The 18,053-nt window shown below is 51.1% G+C and overlaps 7 protein-coding genes across 7 annotated transcripts; 4 read left to right on the forward strand and 3 right to left on the reverse strand.

Annotated features, from left to right (window-relative positions):
- Nucleotides 1-111: 111 nt before the first annotated feature.
- BBBOND_0308900 (Surp module domain containing protein, putative) lies at nucleotides 112-1,811 on the reverse strand (the record flags this gene model as incomplete). The annotated part of the gene is made up of 4 exons (XM_012913719.1): nucleotides 112-438; nucleotides 487-1,246; nucleotides 1,357-1,546; nucleotides 1,583-1,811. 4 exons carry the CDS (start codon nucleotides 1,809-1,811, stop codon nucleotides 112-114), a joined length of 1,506 nt encoding a protein of 501 aa, XP_012769173.1.
- Nucleotides 1,812-2,975: 1,164 nt separating this feature from the next.
- BBBOND_0308910 (ATP-BINDING CASSETTE TRANSPORTER, putative) lies at nucleotides 2,976-7,646 on the forward strand (the record flags this gene model as incomplete). The annotated part of the gene is made up of 1 exon (XM_012913720.1): nucleotides 2,976-7,646. The coding sequence occupies one exon, from the start codon at nucleotides 2,976-2,978 to the stop codon at nucleotides 7,644-7,646; it is 4,671 nt and encodes a 1,556-aa protein (XP_012769174.1).
- Nucleotides 7,647-8,303: 657 nt separating this feature from the next.
- BBBOND_0308920 (ATP-BINDING CASSETTE TRANSPORTER, putative) lies at nucleotides 8,304-12,905 on the forward strand (the record flags this gene model as incomplete). Its single annotated transcript, XM_012913721.1, has 1 exon — nucleotides 8,304-12,905. The coding sequence occupies one exon, from the start codon at nucleotides 8,304-8,306 to the stop codon at nucleotides 12,903-12,905; it is 4,602 nt and encodes a 1,533-aa protein (XP_012769175.1).
- Nucleotides 12,906-13,215: 310 nt separating this feature from the next.
- On the reverse strand, nucleotides 13,216-13,581 carry BBBOND_0308930 (ribosomal protein L20, putative; the record flags this gene model as incomplete). Its single annotated transcript, XM_012913722.1, has 1 exon — nucleotides 13,216-13,581. The coding sequence occupies one exon, from the start codon at nucleotides 13,579-13,581 to the stop codon at nucleotides 13,216-13,218; it is 366 nt and encodes a 121-aa protein (XP_012769176.1).
- A 369-nt stretch (nucleotides 13,582-13,950) lies between these two features.
- On the forward strand, nucleotides 13,951-15,603 carry BBBOND_0308940 (Translocation protein Sec62, putative; the record flags this gene model as incomplete). The annotated part of the gene is made up of 11 exons (XM_012913723.1): nucleotides 13,951-14,076; nucleotides 14,218-14,301; nucleotides 14,378-14,437; nucleotides 14,491-14,527; nucleotides 14,565-14,704; nucleotides 14,740-14,820; nucleotides 14,855-15,050; nucleotides 15,091-15,198; nucleotides 15,236-15,343; nucleotides 15,379-15,461; nucleotides 15,499-15,603. The coding sequence occupies 11 exons, from the start codon at nucleotides 13,951-13,953 to the stop codon at nucleotides 15,601-15,603; spliced, it is 1,128 nt and encodes a 375-aa protein (XP_012769177.1).
- A 247-nt stretch (nucleotides 15,604-15,850) lies between these two features.
- On the forward strand, nucleotides 15,851-16,660 carry BBBOND_0308950 (hypothetical protein, conserved; the record flags this gene model as incomplete). The annotated part of the gene is made up of 3 exons (XM_012913724.1): nucleotides 15,851-16,154; nucleotides 16,191-16,338; nucleotides 16,375-16,660. 3 exons carry the CDS (start codon nucleotides 15,851-15,853, stop codon nucleotides 16,658-16,660), a joined length of 738 nt encoding a protein of 245 aa, XP_012769178.1.
- A 293-nt stretch (nucleotides 16,661-16,953) lies between these two features.
- Nucleotides 16,954-18,053, reverse strand: BBBOND_0308960 (Protein ASC1-like protein; the record flags this gene model as incomplete). The annotated part of the gene is made up of 4 exons (XM_012913725.1): nucleotides 16,954-17,358; nucleotides 17,399-17,633; nucleotides 17,672-17,791; nucleotides 17,827-18,053. The coding sequence occupies 4 exons, from the start codon at nucleotides 18,051-18,053 to the stop codon at nucleotides 16,954-16,956; spliced, it is 987 nt and encodes a 328-aa protein (XP_012769179.1).

An 18,053-nucleotide genomic window follows, 5' to 3' on the forward strand; every position in this document is an offset into this window, starting at 1 on the left:
GTATTTAATATATATGTTTTAAAATGTAGTTTATAGATTCTTTGGTATGCGTCATTTACTTGGTATGATCGAGCATCTGCAATGTCATGGTCGCAAGTTCGCGCAGCCGACTTACCTCGTCGTCTGCCGTACCAAAAAGGTCGGGCCTGCCCGCCACGAATGATGCAAGGTTCCCCTCGACGTCTGCACATAATTTGGGGAGTTCACACGCAAATTACCTTCTAATGGCGCAAACGCGCTTTCTTTCATGGCCTTCTCTATGAAACGCTCTTTCTGGTGCTTCCACTTGGGGTCGAGCAGAAGAATCTTCAGATGCGCCGACATTTCTGTGGCCGGTATCATCTGGCCTGTAATAGGGCACCTCTGCATCTCAACAGCAGTTTGAGCCTTCGATTTCCTTGTGTACGACTTTTTGACCTTGATGATTTCATCTCCGTCCTGCGTGTTGTTCAGCCCTTGGAGTTGCTATCGTTCGCGTACCTGTACAATGCTAACATCATTGTCCCTGGCAACCCGTCTTTTATAACTCTCAGGCGCATCCGAGAATTTGGAGACAGTGGGTACAGTTTCTACGGCCACTGCATTGTCCGCTTCCTGCGGTTCGGGTGCTGTAATGTCTGCCGTGGATGGATCCTCGGTCTTTTCCTCTTCATCATCCACAACAACCGCAACTTCCGGATTTATTTGATCTGCATCCAGAGGAATGACGGATGTCAATTGTTCTCCACTGTTTCTTTCCGTTGCGGCAGTCCTTGGGTTGCGTGTCATGAGCAGCATGGCAGCTCCCGGTTGCGTGAAGTCGATTGGTGGCGGCAGTCCCTCTTCGTTCTGCAAAAGAACCGTAATTTTTGATGGCATCTGACAACCTACAGGAGTGAAAGTGATTGTCTCTGCGATGAAGAATGTATGCCAATCGATGGACTGCATTTCCATGCGCTCCTCCGCTTTTCGCATTTCTTCCGATGCGGTTTTTGCCTGTTGGCGCGCATCCCAGTCTGCCCTTTTCTGACATTTCCTAAGGTATGCGACTTTGTCCTTGGCCACGGTGTTGAGTTTTTCAATCTGCGGTTTGGTTGGCAGCAGGCACTTGGTGTACGACTCGGTGAGGCTAGTGAAGAAACCGAAGAGGCAATGTGACGGGCTGAGAAAGTCGAATTGCGGGTTGCTTTTTTCGCGCTTCGCAAGTTCAACCAAGAACCGCTGCCCGTTCCTTGCCACGAATGTCGCCGTCGCCTTAATGATATCCCTGCGCGTGATTAAGGTCACCGATAAGAGATTGCCTTCCAAGTGCGGAAACGCATAAAGTGGCATCTACATGCCCTCAGGCCACGTATATTTTCAAGATATGCAACTCACATGTCCATGGCCGCCACAAATGGCTGCGTAAATGTGAAGGCGTCCTTCTCTGGCTCGTCTATTTCGTCGTCCGCGCCGCTCGCGCCGAAATCCGTGAGCGCTAGCAGCCTCTCCTTGAATTCATTCTTCAATTCGAGCTTCTTGCGCCTGTCTAGGATAGCCTGCGGTATGGAAGGCTTGATTTCCACATCTGTGACGGTGTGACTGCGGAGCTACAGAGGCCTACCTATGCCACTTTTCAGTTCCGTTAGCTTGAGCCTATAATATGCGTGGTACGCGTTATTCGGATTTAGGAAGGCAAATTTTGCGGCAGAACCGGCAGCGCCCTCGCCCTGTTCAGCTCGTATGCGCTGTTCGAACTGGTCGCCATTCTTTGCCACGAACTGGGCGGTTTTGTCTATAATAGTTCTGACATATTTTGGTGGAAAAATAACTTCCGCCGCGGATTCGCTCATTTTTTTAGTGTGACGGTGGCACGACCATCAGTGAGATGCGCCTGTGGTTGTGGCGACGGTCAGGTCGCGGTGTGTGCCCCGGAGCCCCTTCTCCACGTTGCCGTGGCTCATAGGGTGTTAACTGAGCGTTTTACATCACCATATTCCACATATAATAGCAGTACAACCTTATATAACTTTTGTAGTATAATATGTTAAATAGGTTGCCGGCACCGAAAGGGGTTCCCGGGCGGTCCCCCACCCCAGTACTAACCCGGCCTAGCGCCGCTTGACTTCGGAGTTCGGATGGGATCCGGTATTTTCGACGCAGTATGGCCGGCAACAATGAAACGCGCAATTACACTAACACAATCGTTGTAGAGGTTGAATCACGACGGAAACACCCAAAGAGTACATATGGGTTGCAATATCACTTTCGTACGGAATAAATGGTGCATAAAGTATCAGAAACACAAACGTGTTTGGAAACGATTCTTTGTGCCACATTGCGCCGTATTCTTGAGCCCTATGTCTATGACATGCATTTCACAAAATCTCTCGATACGCCAGTCACACATCGTACGATTCACCTATTAAGTGGAGGATGGCGTCCTGGAGGCAGAACCCGGGTTATAATGATAGATGCGTGACAGATATACCCGGTGACACCAATCTACACACAAGCACACACACGCAGACTCGCAAATGTCGGTCTCTGTTCATTTCTAGAAGTCCGCTAAGCCATCTACAAATTAGTAGGCGATTGCAGTGGCAATGCCTCCGGGTGCCATAGAGGACTTTCACTGGTTTTCCTGGGCAGCTAACGATTGCCGCCGGCGTTCTTAAAAGACTCGTTATGATACACTACGACAGACACTTTAAACACTCATTGATATGACAATTTAAACATTTTTCACTCGTGCCTTCCGCAATTGCTCACTTCGCAGGTTTATTCCTACCCCCATCTGCGCGGCGGATTCTACGATGCGTGCTAACGCGCTTTGACGCGTCTCAGACGTTACTAGCTGCGCGTGTTGTGGCGCCGAGACTTCGTGTTGTAATATTTTGTTACACACACGGGTTAAGTCTGGTTAGGGGCGCTGCGCATACGGGCCTGGTCACGTCCACTTGTCATTCGACAGCTCCATAGTCGTGTCATCTCCCGTCTGCCTCTACGTCGCCAACATGGATCGTTCCAGTATAACATCCGCGAACACCGATGCGGAGCAGGAGCGCCCGGAAAAGCCTGAAGCTGAGCAGCAGTGTAATGAACAGCATGATGCTGATCAGGAGAGGCGTGCAAAGCGTGATGCTGAGCACCGCCTGAAATACTTCGACACTTGCAATTGGTTCAGCTTCTTGTTTATCCATTGGTCTCGTTCTTGGATGTCCTACTTCTGCAAAAGCTTCATTGAGCCCGATGATATCCACCCTTTGCCGAAGGTAGACTCCGTCGACCTTTGGCAACCGAAATTCGCGAAGCATGTCAGCGATGGGCTTTTGCGGTTGGAGCGGTGGGAGTCTGAACGCGCTTCTGAAACAGGCCGGAGAAAGGCTCCGAGACCTTACACCAGCGTCATCTTGCGTGCGTTGTTCTTGACGTTCTGGCGCTGTGTTGCGGTACTGCTTTTGGCCCACATTGCGCTGAACCTGGTGAACGTGGGTACTGCGATCTTGTTGAAAAAGTTGATGGGTTATATGAACGAAAAGGATCGGTCGATGAAGGATATTATTGGTATGATCGTCATTATTGTTGCCGTCGAATTTGTGCACTCGGTGATCAGCCAGCACGTGTTTTTGTATTTCCATCGTGTTCACGTAAAAATTGAAGCGGCGATTACCATCACGCTGTTCCAGCACGGTATGTGCCACCGTCGTGCCTACGCATCGAGCATTGACGGGTTACCTGAGATGTCATCGTGCAAGGGGGTTGTTCACTCGTGGCCCTGCAAGGACGGCGAATGTGCGTCTAATCCCCTGCTCTGTCCTGCGAGGAGATACCAAAACAGGGAGTTGCCACCCAACATCTATGTGTACTTGTTCGTCGACGCGTACGCTATAGTGTGCGTTGTCAATGCCATGATCGATATCGTAAAGTTCGTCTCCGTTTTCGCCTTCTCCATTTACCTTATTGGTTCACGTATTCAGATCAATGTGCTGGTTCCTGCGTCGATCGTGCTCACCATCGTTTTGATTTTGATTATGATCGAGGCGATCAACGGTTACGTGTGGTATCACACGCTTCAGTCCAAGGATAACCGTGTGGCCAGAACGGCTGAGGCACTCGGTCACTTGAATGTTTTACGTGTGATGGGTGTGGAAGACGTAGGTTACAACATGGTGCGGCACAGCCGTCAGGACGAGATAATGTTGCTGAAGACACGTATCTCCTTGCACGCTGTGAGCGTGTTCTTGAACCGTATCATTGGTGTATCTGTCTTGCTTTACATTTTGCTGGACTACATTAAGACCTTGAAAACGTCGATCAACGAGTCTAATTTCGACATTTCGGCACCTATTACGATCATGTTCATTGTGGAGAAGATTGCCAGTGCTTCTGATAACCTTCCCAAGACGATGAAGACCGTCGTGGAGGCTGCTACGTCGTTGACCAGGGTTGAGTGGTTCATCAGGTCGTGCTCTCCGAACTATTACTTGAATACCTACAAGGAAGCCACCGCCTATCTGAAGAGCCAGTCCAATAAGTTGACTCAGGCCAACCTCCAGGATGAGCTCCCTTCTGACACAGTTGCACAGTTCAAGGATGCCTCTTTTGCCTGGTATTACGACCGTAAGGAGTTGCTCAGCGTTAACAAGGCATCTAATCCATTCTTCACCAAGATTAACTTTGAGTTGAAAGGTGGCGATGTGAAGATCATCACCGGCAACCAGGGTTGTGGTAAAACTAGCTTCATCAAAGCGATGCTGGGCGAGATGAGTCTGGTATCGGGTAGCATGGCGGTTGCTCCGCTGTCAACGGGTATGCCCATTTTCTACACATCGCAGGAGGTGTGGCTGCCTAGCGGTAGCATCCGTTCGATCATCACGTTCGGGTACGCGTTCGACGAGGACATCTACAAGACGGTGCTTTCTGCGGCCGAGCTTGTCACTGATATCGAAGCATGGAGCGATGGTGACATGCGTGTGATCTCTGCGAAGGGTTATTCTCTGAGTGGCGGTCAACGTGTGAGGTTGAGTCTGGCGCGTGCTCTCTACGCGTACCTGATCTTCAGCAAGGCCAATGAAAACCTAGAAGATCGCTGCCTTTTCTTGATGTGCCTCGACGAACCATTTAACGGTTTGGACGCTAAGGTGACGGCGTCCATTGCGTCAAACCTTTTCAAGAAGGGTACAGGTTTGTTAGTAAGGGACGATGTTTCTGTTGTAATGGCAATGTCTAAGATGAACTTGGGAATTTGTCTGTCGTCTGTCGACGCGGGTATTATGGCGGACATTGCTGTCTTGATGATTGAGGATGGGTGCTTATCCGATGAGCGGGGCTTCCAAGCATTGAGCACGGAAGGTTTACCCGCTGAAGCCTCACCCAATGCTAAGGCCAGTATGCGTATTATGCGCAAACACAGCTCTCTGTTCCGTATTCCGGATGGTGTGTGGAGGTCTTGTGAGGACGGCGCGTTGAACATGCGTAAAGAGAACTACCACCTTTCTCGCCGTTTGAAGGCCCTCGCTACCAACTACACGGACGATATTGCGTCGCAGGGTGACCTTTGCGCCACTAAAGCCGGTTATGTGACCCTGTTCAAGGCAATGGGATTGGTATTGTGCTTCGTTATCTTAACGTTTGCTTTCTCCAGTGCCGTCATGGACAAGGTGAACGCGATTTGGGTTGCAAAGTGGTCGGATTCGGTGAAGGCTCTTGGAGGTACAGACCGGACTACAATAACGAATACCGAAGCCATAATAAAGGAGCACGATCAAACCAGCGTGCTGATTACCAGTTTCTCGTCCTTGTACATTGGCTTGATTTTCTTCGCAATTGCACTCATCGCTGTCGCGAATGTCGTCGGAGCTACCCGCCTACACGACTTCGCTTTAAATTCAATGTTTACGAAGAGTTCATCGGTTATCACGCTGAAGAAGTCTGTCGGTGAATTGTGCACCTTTTTGGCTTCTGATCTTGCGTACATTGACATTCACCTGGTGCTTCTTGGCCAGCACGCCGTTTTCGCGTTTTTGAAATTGCTGTTGCAATTCGCTACGGTGTGTTACACTATCCCGATTTCAATCCCAGTCCCCGTGATTGGTGGTGCGATAATTTACTTCGGGCTCTTGCAAAGGTACCTGGTTGCTTCGAAGAAAGGTCAGCTGCTCATGCTTGAGGGTGTCACAAACATTAATGCGGTGTATGCAAGTGTCATTGACGGTTCTGCTGTGTACAGGAGCTACCAGAAGGAGAAGCAGTGCATCAAATCGATTTATGAGAGGTCGGACTATTATTACCGCAGCAAGTTCATCAAGGCCGCCTTCACTGCGCGTTTCATGATTGAGACGAAGCTCATGACGTGTCTGATGCTGTTTATTGTCGCACTGTTGCCCGTGCTATACAGTTACATGACCGGTAAGCCTCTTCAGGTCGCTCAGGTTGGTCTCGGAATATCTGTTACCATGGCTATTAACTCTGCCCTCACGTCATTCATTTTGTACTATACATCGTTGGATAAGAGTATGTGTTCCATGTCGCGCTACAACCGCTTCTTCTTACAGGGCAAATTTTCTCTGAACGAGAAGTTTGAAAGCATGGACGAGACCGTTTTGCGTAAGGTTGGTGATAAGGATGAATGGAACAAGGAGAGTTGTGCTGCTCTGTTGAAACGTCGTAAGAACGAGTTCCGCAACTTCATGTTCCGTCGTTACCGTTCGGTGCTGAGCTCGCTGTTTTACAAACCCCGCGTGGAGTTTTTGGACTGTGGAGAGTATTTGTGTGGGGAGCATGTTTCGCTAGAATTGGAAAACGTTTCAGTTCCACAGCAGGCATCTGCCACGGGTGAGAACAGTCGTTACATCCTGAAGGGCGTGACTGCGAGCACGCGTGCTGGTGATGTTGTGGGTATAGTGGGTCGTACTGGCGCTGGTAAGAGTACGCTGTTGAGTGTGCTGCAGAACATTGCATCGAAAAGGGAGGGCTCCGTATTGCTCGACGGTCGGGAGTTGAACAGCATCCCTCGTAAGGTGCTGCGCCACATCATCGGCGTGTTGCCTCAGATGCCTTTTGTGTTCAAGGGGTGGACCCTGCGTCGTTTCCTGGACCCGCGTATGTTGCACTCTGACGAGGAGATCTTGCACGCCCTGGAGTGCTGTGGCTTGTTGGATATGGTCAAATCTCTGCCTGGCACCGATCCGCTGGACGCCATCATGGTACCTACTACTGCCATTGTTAAAGGCGGTTTCTTCCTCATCACGCCTCTGATTAAGATAAAGGGCGCAACTAATACAGGTTTTGTTTTGCAAGCAGCTGCGGATGAGAAGCCTAACGACACAACTACGTCGAAGAGCTTCTTCTCTTCAACGCAGTTGCGTATGCTCTCTTTCGCCAGACTCGTCCTTTACCGCGATTTGTACCGTATTTTGTTAATCGACGAACCTCCGGCTGATGAGAATTCAAATGAAGGTGCAGCGGAGGCTGCCAACGAGGATGAGAACCTTTCCGGTACAGCCGTGCCGCCCGTGTACGACCTTGTGCGTATGTACTTCAAACACTGCACTACGTTCATTGTGGCGCACGACCAGAACGTTTTGAAGTACTGCAACAGGTTGTTTGAGATGTGTGGCGGAGAGTTGGTTACAAACAAGGTTTTGGAGGCCGGGGATGTGGAAATGTTCTTTGATGCGAAATGAACCGATCCCCAATGGAGGATGTTTGGAATCCAGCGGCCATTCACGTGATTGGTGAAGCCTTTGCGTATGAGATATATGGCCGTATACATAATATTTAGTATAATAATTATAACTTATTCTAGCGACCACGCTCCCCGGTTGAGGGATTCTGCACTTCGACAGAAGCGTGAATTCAATTCTTACTCTTAATCTTTTTATATTCTTGCGCTCATAGGGCGTTTGGATTATTTGGCGAGCTGCAGCTGGAAATTTCGCGCCACATACCGCTGTGCGGCGTTGCCAGGCCTTCCGTTAGTCACATGAAGTTGTGGTATGGTTTTGGTTGAGCGTGCCGCGTGAATGGCAATTTGTTTTATGGACGAGATATGTTTTTTTGCTTGCTATGGAGGCTCTTCTCCCTAGCATTCTGCCTTGTTAACGCGGGCGCGCCGCCGTTGCACATTTCAGTGCCCAAACACCGCAGCTTCTGCTCTTGTGTTTCGGCACAAAATTAAACTTCTATTCCTTCCTTCGATATGTGCAGCCCTTGCGACTAGCGCTTACAGCCTTCCGGTTGTCTAATCGGAGTTGGCAGTTGGCGAGTTGCTCGATCGTGCCCCGCTGGATAGCTGAAGGATCGCCATAAGCGAGGGCAACGTGATCGTACAAATATCGGGAATGGAAGACGGAGCTACGGGCGGTTTCGGCCCAGAGCCGTATGAATATTCCCCCAATGATGCGATGCCGGATTCAGCGTACTACGACAAAGCGGGATTCTTCAACCGTTTATTCTTCTATTGGGTGCGCTACTGGGTTAACAATGTGCGGAATGACTCGTTTGACAGCGAAAGGCTGCATCCATTGCTAAACGGGGATCAAATCGGCGCGTGGCAATCGCTGTTTGCAAAGAACATAAGTGATGGGATTTTGCGGGCCGAACAGAAGCGCCATGATGCAGTACTCGCCAATGGAGAATGCGACAAAAACAAATTGTACCGAAATATAATCCTCCGAGCCCTCCTTTTGACGTTTGGTCGCCGTGTCGCACTCTTGCTGCTTGCAACTGTGATCCTAAACGTCGGTGGAGTTGGCATCTCTATGCTGCTGAAGGTGATGCTTGACAAAATGTCGTCTACGAGTGGTGCATACGGAATGATAATTCGTTATGCCTTCTACATTGCCATTATAGAGTTGGCGTCGTCCTTGTTTGAGCAGCATGTCATCTTCTACAATTGTCGTCTGGAGACTATTATGGAGTCTGCGATCTCAATCACTCTATTTCAGCACGGTATGTGCCACCGTCGTGCGTACGCGGTGACTACAGATGGCCAATCGCAGTTGTCTGCATGCAGGGGAGTTGTTCACTCTTGGCCGTGCAAGAATGATGAATGTGCGTCAAACCCACTGTTCTGTCCGGCGAGGAGGTACCAAAATAAGGAGATGGCGCCTAGCATGTGCACATATGTATTTTTGGATACCTATGCATTGATGTCACCTCTTGAGGCGTTGGTCATCGGAGTGCGATTTTTGACGACGCTGATAACAGCGTTAATTATCATCCGCACTCAAATAAGCACCGACGTGGCAAAAACCATTATCATTTTGGTGTCCATGATCCTTTTGACGGGCGTGATCGAGGTAGTCAATGGGCACGTGTACCTGCACTCGATGCAGTCCAAGGACTACCGCTACTCGAAAACGTACGACGTGCTTGGAAACATCAACTTGGTACAGACTATGGGCCTAGACGATATCGGTTACAAAATCATAGAAGACTCGCGGAACGATGAGGTGTCGGTGCTGTTTACACGTTTGACTCTGACTGCATTCAACAGAAGTACGATGATGACCATAGGTTGTATTGTATTCTTGGTGATACTGCTGGACTACATCGAGACCCTCGAAACATCTCTGGGAAATCAGCCATTTGAAGCCGGTATTCCCATAACGCTCATGTTTATTGTGGGCAAGATTACCAAGGCAACCGAAAATTTGCCCAAGACCGTGAAGGTCGTTGCAGAGGCTTGGGCGTCAATAATACGTGTTGAGAAGTTTTTGACCACCTGTTCACCAAACTATTATTTGACTTGTAAAAACAAACCGCAACCTATGGACTACGCCATGACATCCGTAGCGTCGCAGGATGGTACTAGCCTGGAGCAAGATGTGGTCGTTAAATATGAAGGTGCCAGCTTCGCATGGTTCCATACGATCGAAGACAGTATGGAAGAGGTGCCAATAAAACCTCCCATATTGAATGACCTAAACTTCGAGCTGAAGCGTGGCGATGTGAAGATCATCACCGGCAACCAGGGCTGCGGCAAGACGAGCTTCATTAAGTCGATTCTTGGTGATATGAGTCTGGTATCGGGTAGCATGGCGGTGGCACCGCTTTCCGCCGGTATGCCCATTTTCTACACATCGCAGGAGGTGTGGCTGCCGAGCGGTAGCATCCGTTCGATCATCACGTTCGGGTACGCGTTCGACGAGGACATCTACCGGCAGGTGACGTGTGCGGTTGAGCTGGAGTCTGACTTTGCTTCTTGGGAGGACGGGGACATGCGTGTGATCTCCGAGAAGGGCTACTCGCTGAGTGGCGGCCAGCGCGTGAGGCTGAGTCTGGCGCGTGCTCTCTACGCGTATCTGATCTTCAGCAAGGCCAACGAACGCTTGGTCGGCGACCGGTGCTGCTTCTTGGTCTGTCTGGACGAGCCTTTCAACGGGTTGGATACAAAGGTTGCGTCTTCCATCGCGAGGAATCTGCTGAATACGGTTGATGGTCTCTTGATTCGTGACGATGTGGCGGTTGTATTGGCCATATCAAAAATGTCTATGGATATATGTTTTAACAACTCGAATTTGGACGACTTGGTGAAGATTCCTGTGTATCGTCTCGGCTCCAAAGGTTTGAGGATGTGGGACAGCGTAGGTTCACAGGATTTGCGCGAAATCAGCGCTCCATCCATGGGTGATGTAGCGAATTCGGACCCAGGGAGTCTGCGCACGTACAGATCTCTCACGTCCATGCCGCCAGCAGTTATGCGCACCAACGTATACAGCGCATCCGCTTCCAGCTTTTCTAATCCCAGTTTCCAGTCGCAATCTCCCACGGCGTCTAAGGAAGATATAGAGAAGGAGAAGGAACTAAACAGTGGGTCCACATACAAGGCATATCGGGTTTATTTCTATTGCACCGGGTATGTTACGTGCGTCCTTATCTTGCTTATGGTTGTATCTGGTATTGCGCTTGAGAAGGCAAACTCGATATTCGTCGCGTCGTGGTCGGATTCGATCAAAAATTCGTCAGATGCGGGAATAATGACCATTGATGAGGGCCGCGAGTTGTTGAAGAAACATGAGCACACTGTGAACTTGATCAAGGGGTTTTCAGTGTCATACGTGGTTTTAATATATTGTGGCACTATTTTGACTGCTATAGCCAGCATGCGATGTGCCAAAAAGCTTCACCAGTATGCGGTAAATTCATTGTTTTTCAAGGGCACTGATGAGCTGTCTTTGAAGAAATCTTTCGGCGACATAATCACGCTGCTGTCGACCGACTTGTTTTACATTGATGAGATTTTGGGTAGAACGTGTTTGCTGTCGGTGATATCGTTCATGAGGTTGGCGATCCAATTCGTCACGATGTGCGCTGCGGCACCTATAATAATTCCGCTACCTATAATTATGGTGGTGTACCTCTGCACGCAGGTTGTGGGAGCGCACATAACATCATCGAACCGTTTGCAGTGCTTCATGTTTAAAGCAATTGCAAGAATCAACGCAACATTCACTGACGTTATTGGGGGTGCGGCTATTTATCGAGGATTCAGAATGGAGTTCCAATGTTTAGAGTATTTGTATGAGAGTTCCGAGTACTACTTCCGAACGCGGTTCTTAAAGAAAGTGTTTCCGGCGTGGCTTATTATCGTTTCAAAGATGTTAACGTCGTGCATTATTTTTGTGGCCACGTTGTTAATTTTAGCGTATGCGCATTATACTGGGAAATCCGTCCAGATTGCAACATTGGGTCTCATCATTACTCTTGCAATGGAAGTCAATTCTTTGATCACGTCATTCGTATATAACCACAGCCTCACTGAGCGCATGATGTGTTCGGTTTCTCGTTTTGAAAAACATCTCCTGCAAGGAAAAAGTTCGTTGAACGAGAAGTTTGAAAGCATGAACGAGACCGTTTTGCGTAAGGTCGGTGATGAGGATGAATGGAACAAGGAGAGTTACGCCGCTCTGTTAAAACGTCGTAAGAGTGAGTTCCGCAACTTCGTGTTCCGTCGTTACCGTTCTGTGCTGAGCACGCTGTTTTACAAACCCCGGGTAGAGTTTTTGGACTGTGGAGAGTATTTGTGTGGGGAGCATGTTTCGCTAGAATTGGAAAACGTTTCAGTTCCACAGCAGGTATCAGCGACGGGTGAGAACCGTCGTTACATTTTGAAACGTATAACTGCAAGTGCCAGTGCTGGTGATGTTGTTGGTATCGTGGGCCGTACTGGCGCTGGCAAGAGTACGCTGTTGAGTGTGCTGCAGAATATAGCACCCGGGAGGGAGGGCTCCGTGTTGCTTGACGGCCGGGAGTTGAACAGCATCCCTCGTAAGGTGCTGCGGCACATCATCGGCGTGTTGCCCCAGATGCCTTTTGTGTTCAAGGGGTGGACCCTGCGTCGTTTCCTGGACCCGCGTATGTTGCACTCCGACAACGAGATCATGCGTGCCATTGAGTGCTGCGGCCTGCTCGATATGGTCAGATCTCTGCCGGAGATCGACCCGCTGGACGCCGTCATGGTGGATCAAAATGTAGACCCAGGTCGAGGCTTCTATCTCGTGATTCCGATAATCAAGCTAAAGAGCCCAAGTGAGCAATTACCCGTCTTGAGAAGAAAATCATTTGAGTCGTCGAAAAGTGACGAAAATTCCAGTGAAGTTTTCTCCGATTCACAGTTGCGCATGCTATCCTTTGCTCGACTCCTCCTCTACCGTCGAACGTACCGACTGCTGTTGATAGACGAACCGCCGTCGGACAACTGCGCCTCCGGGGAGGACGATGCGGCCATTGTCCATGCCGTATCCACCATTGACAGCAGCATTCGTGTTTACGACCTTGTGCGTATGTATTTCAAACATTGTACGACGTTCATTGTGGCGCATGACAAGAATGCGCTGAAATCGTGTCAACATCTTTGGTACATCGACAACGGCGCAATAGTCCGCAAGGTGTCTGGTGCCAACAGTGTAGCTGAGTTTCTGAACTCGACAACCAACTAACCACCTCATAAATATGTCCTACATAAGTGGTTTACCCAGCTGCATATGCACACTTGATTAAGTCCTGTCTGGGTTCAAGTGCCGCTAATTCCGCAGCGGCCGCCAAAAAGGAATGCCACCCGGCCTTACCGTGGCAGCTTAAAGTGATCCATATGTTTCAATGCCGGCTCACACATACGGGAAATGTACTTCTCCACCATATGTTTAAATTGTATGTTTAGTTCCGCTTACGCGGTGGTGCTGCTGTTTGCGAATTGCTGCGATGTGAAGCTGGCTATCTGCTTTTTCGGATGTAGGTCAACTGACGACTTCAGAGGTCACTGATGTTTCGTGGCTTACGCCTAGGTTCGTTCAGTGCGTACTTCGACTCATCTACCAGCGCCTTGAAGGTCACCGGCTCGTTGAGTGAGAGGATGAAGAGTGACTTCCTGTTGAGCCAGCAATTGAGGCTGCCCAGCGCTCCTACGAATCTCGAGTAGTTTAGGTTCCACTCCCTGGCTGCACGGTTGACGGTTGCTGTCCAATGTATGCGGATGTAGGTGTGTCGCTTCCTGCGTGCGTTGAAGGAATAGAGTAGCGCCCTCGCCGCTCGCGTCGATGCGAGCTTAATGCACCCCTTGCTGCGCCCCCTGAAGCCTCTAGCTACCTCGAACACAACTTGTCGAGGTATTTTCATGTCTACAGCGCCGTAACACCCCTTTGTGTGTTGTCGTTTTCGGCAGCCGTAGAGTCATGCCAGTTCCGGGGATATAATTTCGACTTCGCCCGATTTTCACAACATTTGGATTAGTGATATCTTGTATTGCCGACTCTGCCGTACATGGCCCCGGCAACGTGACGTTGGAGGCACGCCGCCGCCCCTGGTGGTGTCCCTTACCAGTGGCCGCACATCGCAGATTTTTTGTGTCTACTGGCGCCTTAAGTTTTTTGCGTATCGCTAGCCGCCCTTTGACTGATGCTACGCATCTCGTGCGGGTGTTGAGTTGCGTTTTGAGCAGCCAGTTTGTTTTCTTTCCCTTACACATTTTCTTTCACTTTGGCTGAGATGGTAAGACAGCGCATTTCCCAACTTTTCATGAATGCCTCGAAGGCGGAGGAAACCAAGAAGGAGACGGTAGCGCTCATGGAGGCGCTGATCAACGGCGGCATCAAGGTAAAGTCCGCTGCTGAGGTACGTATCTTACACAACTGACGCCCACAATATCCGCTGCCGTGTTTGAGCCACTACGGGCTTCGTCCTGGCTGAATGTATACCCATGCGCCTGGCTGCTCCATCTAGAGCGATGCTTTCTATCTAAGCTATAACTTTCAGGTCGGGAAGAGGGCCGTTGAGTACACTCGTGGAGATGAGATATCGAACTGGATTTTGAACAACAAGCAGACCGTCGCAAAGCTGGTTAGTGGCACAAGTGCACGTGCTATAACTTCCAGTGCCCGACGCTTTTGGCCAATGCGGACATATCTCCGGAGAGCGACGACATAGTCCGCGTCTGCGATTACCTGATCGCTGCCGGTTTTATCTACCGCGCGCAGTACCAGCCGGTAAGCACCGTCGCATGCTGAGTCAGGCGTCATCGTTGCACAGATTGAGGGCACGATCGAGAAGACCGCGTCCGGGACGTGTAGGCGGTTGTTCACCTGTGGTCATCACGCTTTCAGTCCGTCGCCCCATGTGGCCTAAGCGCCTGATAAAGACGCAAAAGCAGCGTTTCGACAAGGTCGGATTCTACATAATTTCGTACGAGGGCAACCAGCGGTGGAACTACGTGATGCTGACTGCGATGATACTGGGAATTTTCGTAAGTCGCCGTGGCCCTGGTCTAATGGTTCTCAGGCCGTCTGCATGTTCCAGACCTGGCCGCTGGCGCTGAAGCTGGGAATGTGGTACATTTCCGTCGTGCTGCTTACGATTCTGGTGTGTCGTACCATCCTCGGAACATATACTGCAGATCTCTCTGCTCATGATCCGTCTGGTGCTTTTCGTGTCCCTCTGGTTCTGCGGCTTTGACTTTTGGATTTTCCCCAACCTGTTGGACGAGGAGCTCGGCGTGTTCGACTCTTTCAAGCCTCTGTACAACCTCACCCGGCGTACAGACACCGTCTACATGCTATGCTGCCGCGTGCTGTGCGCCATTATGGTGGCTGGTGAGTATTCCGCGCCTCCGCTCGCTTTCACACCGCGCAGCCTCCATCCACGAGCTGGGCAAGACCCACGACCTGAAGGACGTCGGCAACTTCGCTCGCCAGTCGTTCTTGGAGGCCATCGAATGGGGACGTAACAAGCTCACCGCCGGTAGGCTGATGGAATACAGAGAGACATGTACACGCAGTTCCCGAGGAAACCCCGTTGTACAAGTCCATCGGCGTGGACATGTCGACGGAATTCGACGCAGAGGGCCAGAACGAGGAGTCGGGCGAGGAAGGCCTCGATGACGACGGTTCGTTTTTTTGGTCTAGGGGCTAACTTTTGCAGACTACAAGTGCCTTTTGGCGTGCGGCTACCGTTCGCTAGGCCAGCTGTTGAAGGAATGTATGCTGAGCTGCAATTGTATGGAGGTGGGTGTGTGCAATTTGTGATTCACTTGTGTTTCAGGAACTGCTGGCCAACCCGTGTTTATCCGGCTGCCCTGAGGATACCATTCGAGTTTTAACGGAGTCCAAGACCGACATTTGCCGCAAGACGCGCGGCCGCGGATAGTGTCGTTCGCAGGCGCGCGTTTGTATGCGCGTGGTGTGTGAACGGCTCGAGCGTCTGGAGTGCTCAGTGATTCTACAACATTTGCGCCAGTCTTAGGTGTTTATAGGAGTCTCCAGGTGTCAGCAGTGATTCAGCGCGTGCCACGAAACTATTCGTATTGCAGTGCTCATCTCCATTTCGGCGCCGTATTCTCGCAGTATTCTGCCGTAGATTTTGCATTCCCACGGTTGATTCTGAAGTATTTACAATGGTGAACATTACCGTAAATAATCAATTTGGCGACTGCCAGCCAGCGACGCTGTCTCTGACGAACATCTCCGATGACATCACGCTGTCTAGCATCTGCATCCTTATCGACAACCAGTTCAAGTGCCTGAAAAACGAGTACACCGACGAGCGTGACCCGTGCGAGAAGTTCGTCCTTTACTCCGGTAACAAGGCGCTGGACAACCAGTGCCAGTTGCGCGAGTACAACCCTGTGGGTCTTCCGGAGATAACGTTCTACCTGTACGAGCGCAGCTACCTGACGGTCACCGTGAGGGTTGTGAAGCGTAGGTTTGGTGCTGTGCGGCCTCATTTGCGTCCAGACGTGGAGTGCTGCGGCCTGTTCTGCAGCCCCCTGCTCAGCAACATCTTCGCGCAAAAGTACTCGTTCAAGCTTCTAGACCAGGAGACCGTGCTCGAGCTGAAGCACAACGTGCTCCAGAAGTTGGGCTCGTACGTGAACAACCGCGGGTTGGTGTTTTATGCAGCGTGACAATATGTTTGCAGTGACTGCCTCACCCTGGAGGACTTGCGTTTGGTGAACAAGAAGGCGGTCGTCGAAGACAACTTGATGGTGCTGAGGGACCTCAACAACGGCAAGGACGCTGCGCTGCTGCTGTTGGTGCCGATGGGGTACCGCAGCAGGCCCGTGGTCCGCGCCGCTCCCGCCCCTGCGCCCGTGGAGGAGGAGGAGGTCGCGAAGGCTACCCAGCCCGCCGAAAGGACGCCCACCCCCAGGTGCGTGGCCCCCGTCCCTGAACCGGAAGAAACGGAGAGCAAGCAAGAAGAATAAATTTACTCAGTTCCTAACGAACCGAAGGAGCCCATCGCTGCGGCACTCGCTCCGGAAGCATAAACCATAGCATTTCTACGTTAATGTGCATTAGTGATCCACGTCTCCCGTGTCTGCTTCGCGGCTGCTCGAACGACATCGTCCGGCTCTCGTATGCGTTCCACCGCTGGGATGTAACCCATGCAGTCGCATCGCAGGTGGGAGCCCCCAGCTTACATCATCGTGAATGGTGCAACAACTGGGGATGCCGTGAAACCTCAATCGTCCTTTTCGCGCTCGTCCCCTGCGCCGAGTTAGGCTGCCGCGTGGCCACACTTACTGATTTCCGCGCCGCTGGCGAATTTACGGATCATGGAGACGATGAGGTTGAGCCAGTAGATGTTCATCACCTGCGAACGTTGACTCGCGAATCGGCGCCAACCAACCGTCAGAATGGTCAACAGGCAGATGCACAGAACACCTCCTGGCAGCGAGTACATGTACTTCTTCGCGAACTCGTAGATCTCGGGGGAGCCGATGTTGAAGAACAGCGGCCTCGCCACGAAGGCGCCGAGCAGCACCAGCCTGCATACGAAGTGCGAGGTTCCGTAGATCAAGAACACGGCGCCCGTGACGAGATCAGGGACCAGCCTCAAGTACGAGAGGCACTTGGTGGTGAAGAGCAACACGTCCGGTATGTCGTGCAGGATGATGATGAGCTGCATCGCGGCTGAGCCGGTTGTGTGTGTTTGAACCTACCAGTCCGATCCTGTGGAACCTGTAGGTGTAGTTGAGCAGAATCAGGATAACCGTCGTGAAGTGGTGGAACCGCAAGATCTGGATGTCCGACCGCCTGGTCTCCCAGTGGATGTACAGGCAGCAGCTCATCCAGAACCCCATGCTGATGAGGTTGAGCATCCTGACGCCATCCGCCATCGAGATGTTGGGCCACGAGATCTCGTGTCCCACGTCGCTGACGGATTCGTAGATAAACCTGAACGGCGTGACGCGGCTCGCCGCTGCGCTGCTTACCACATCCCCTTGTGGTCCTTGAGGAAGTAGGAGAGCCATTTGGGCTCCGCGTGAGTGCCGTACTCGTGCGCCAGCAGGCAGATGGTGCACGCCAGCGACGTGACGTGCCAGCAGAGGTACCTGAGCTCGATGAGTTACGAGCCCGCCTGACGTACCACAAGGATTCCGCGAGCTTGTACGTCTTCTTCGGTTTGGCGACGTTTGACTTGTCGATAAGGATGTTGAACAGCGGAGGGCACAGGGGCTCCTTTTGTCCGTCGTATCCCGCGACAAGGTACCGCAGCACCGTGAGTGCGACTATGGCAACGGCGACAATGCAGACATCCGGGTGGACCTTGCCACCGAAAGTGGATAAAACCAGATCGTCTACGGCCTTAATCAT

The sequence above is a fragment of the Babesia bigemina genome (assembly GCF_000981445.1).
Source record: "Babesia bigemina genome assembly Bbig001, chromosome : III".
In the NCBI taxonomy this organism is placed as follows: Eukaryota; Apicomplexa; class Aconoidasida; order Piroplasmida; family Babesiidae; genus Babesia; species Babesia bigemina.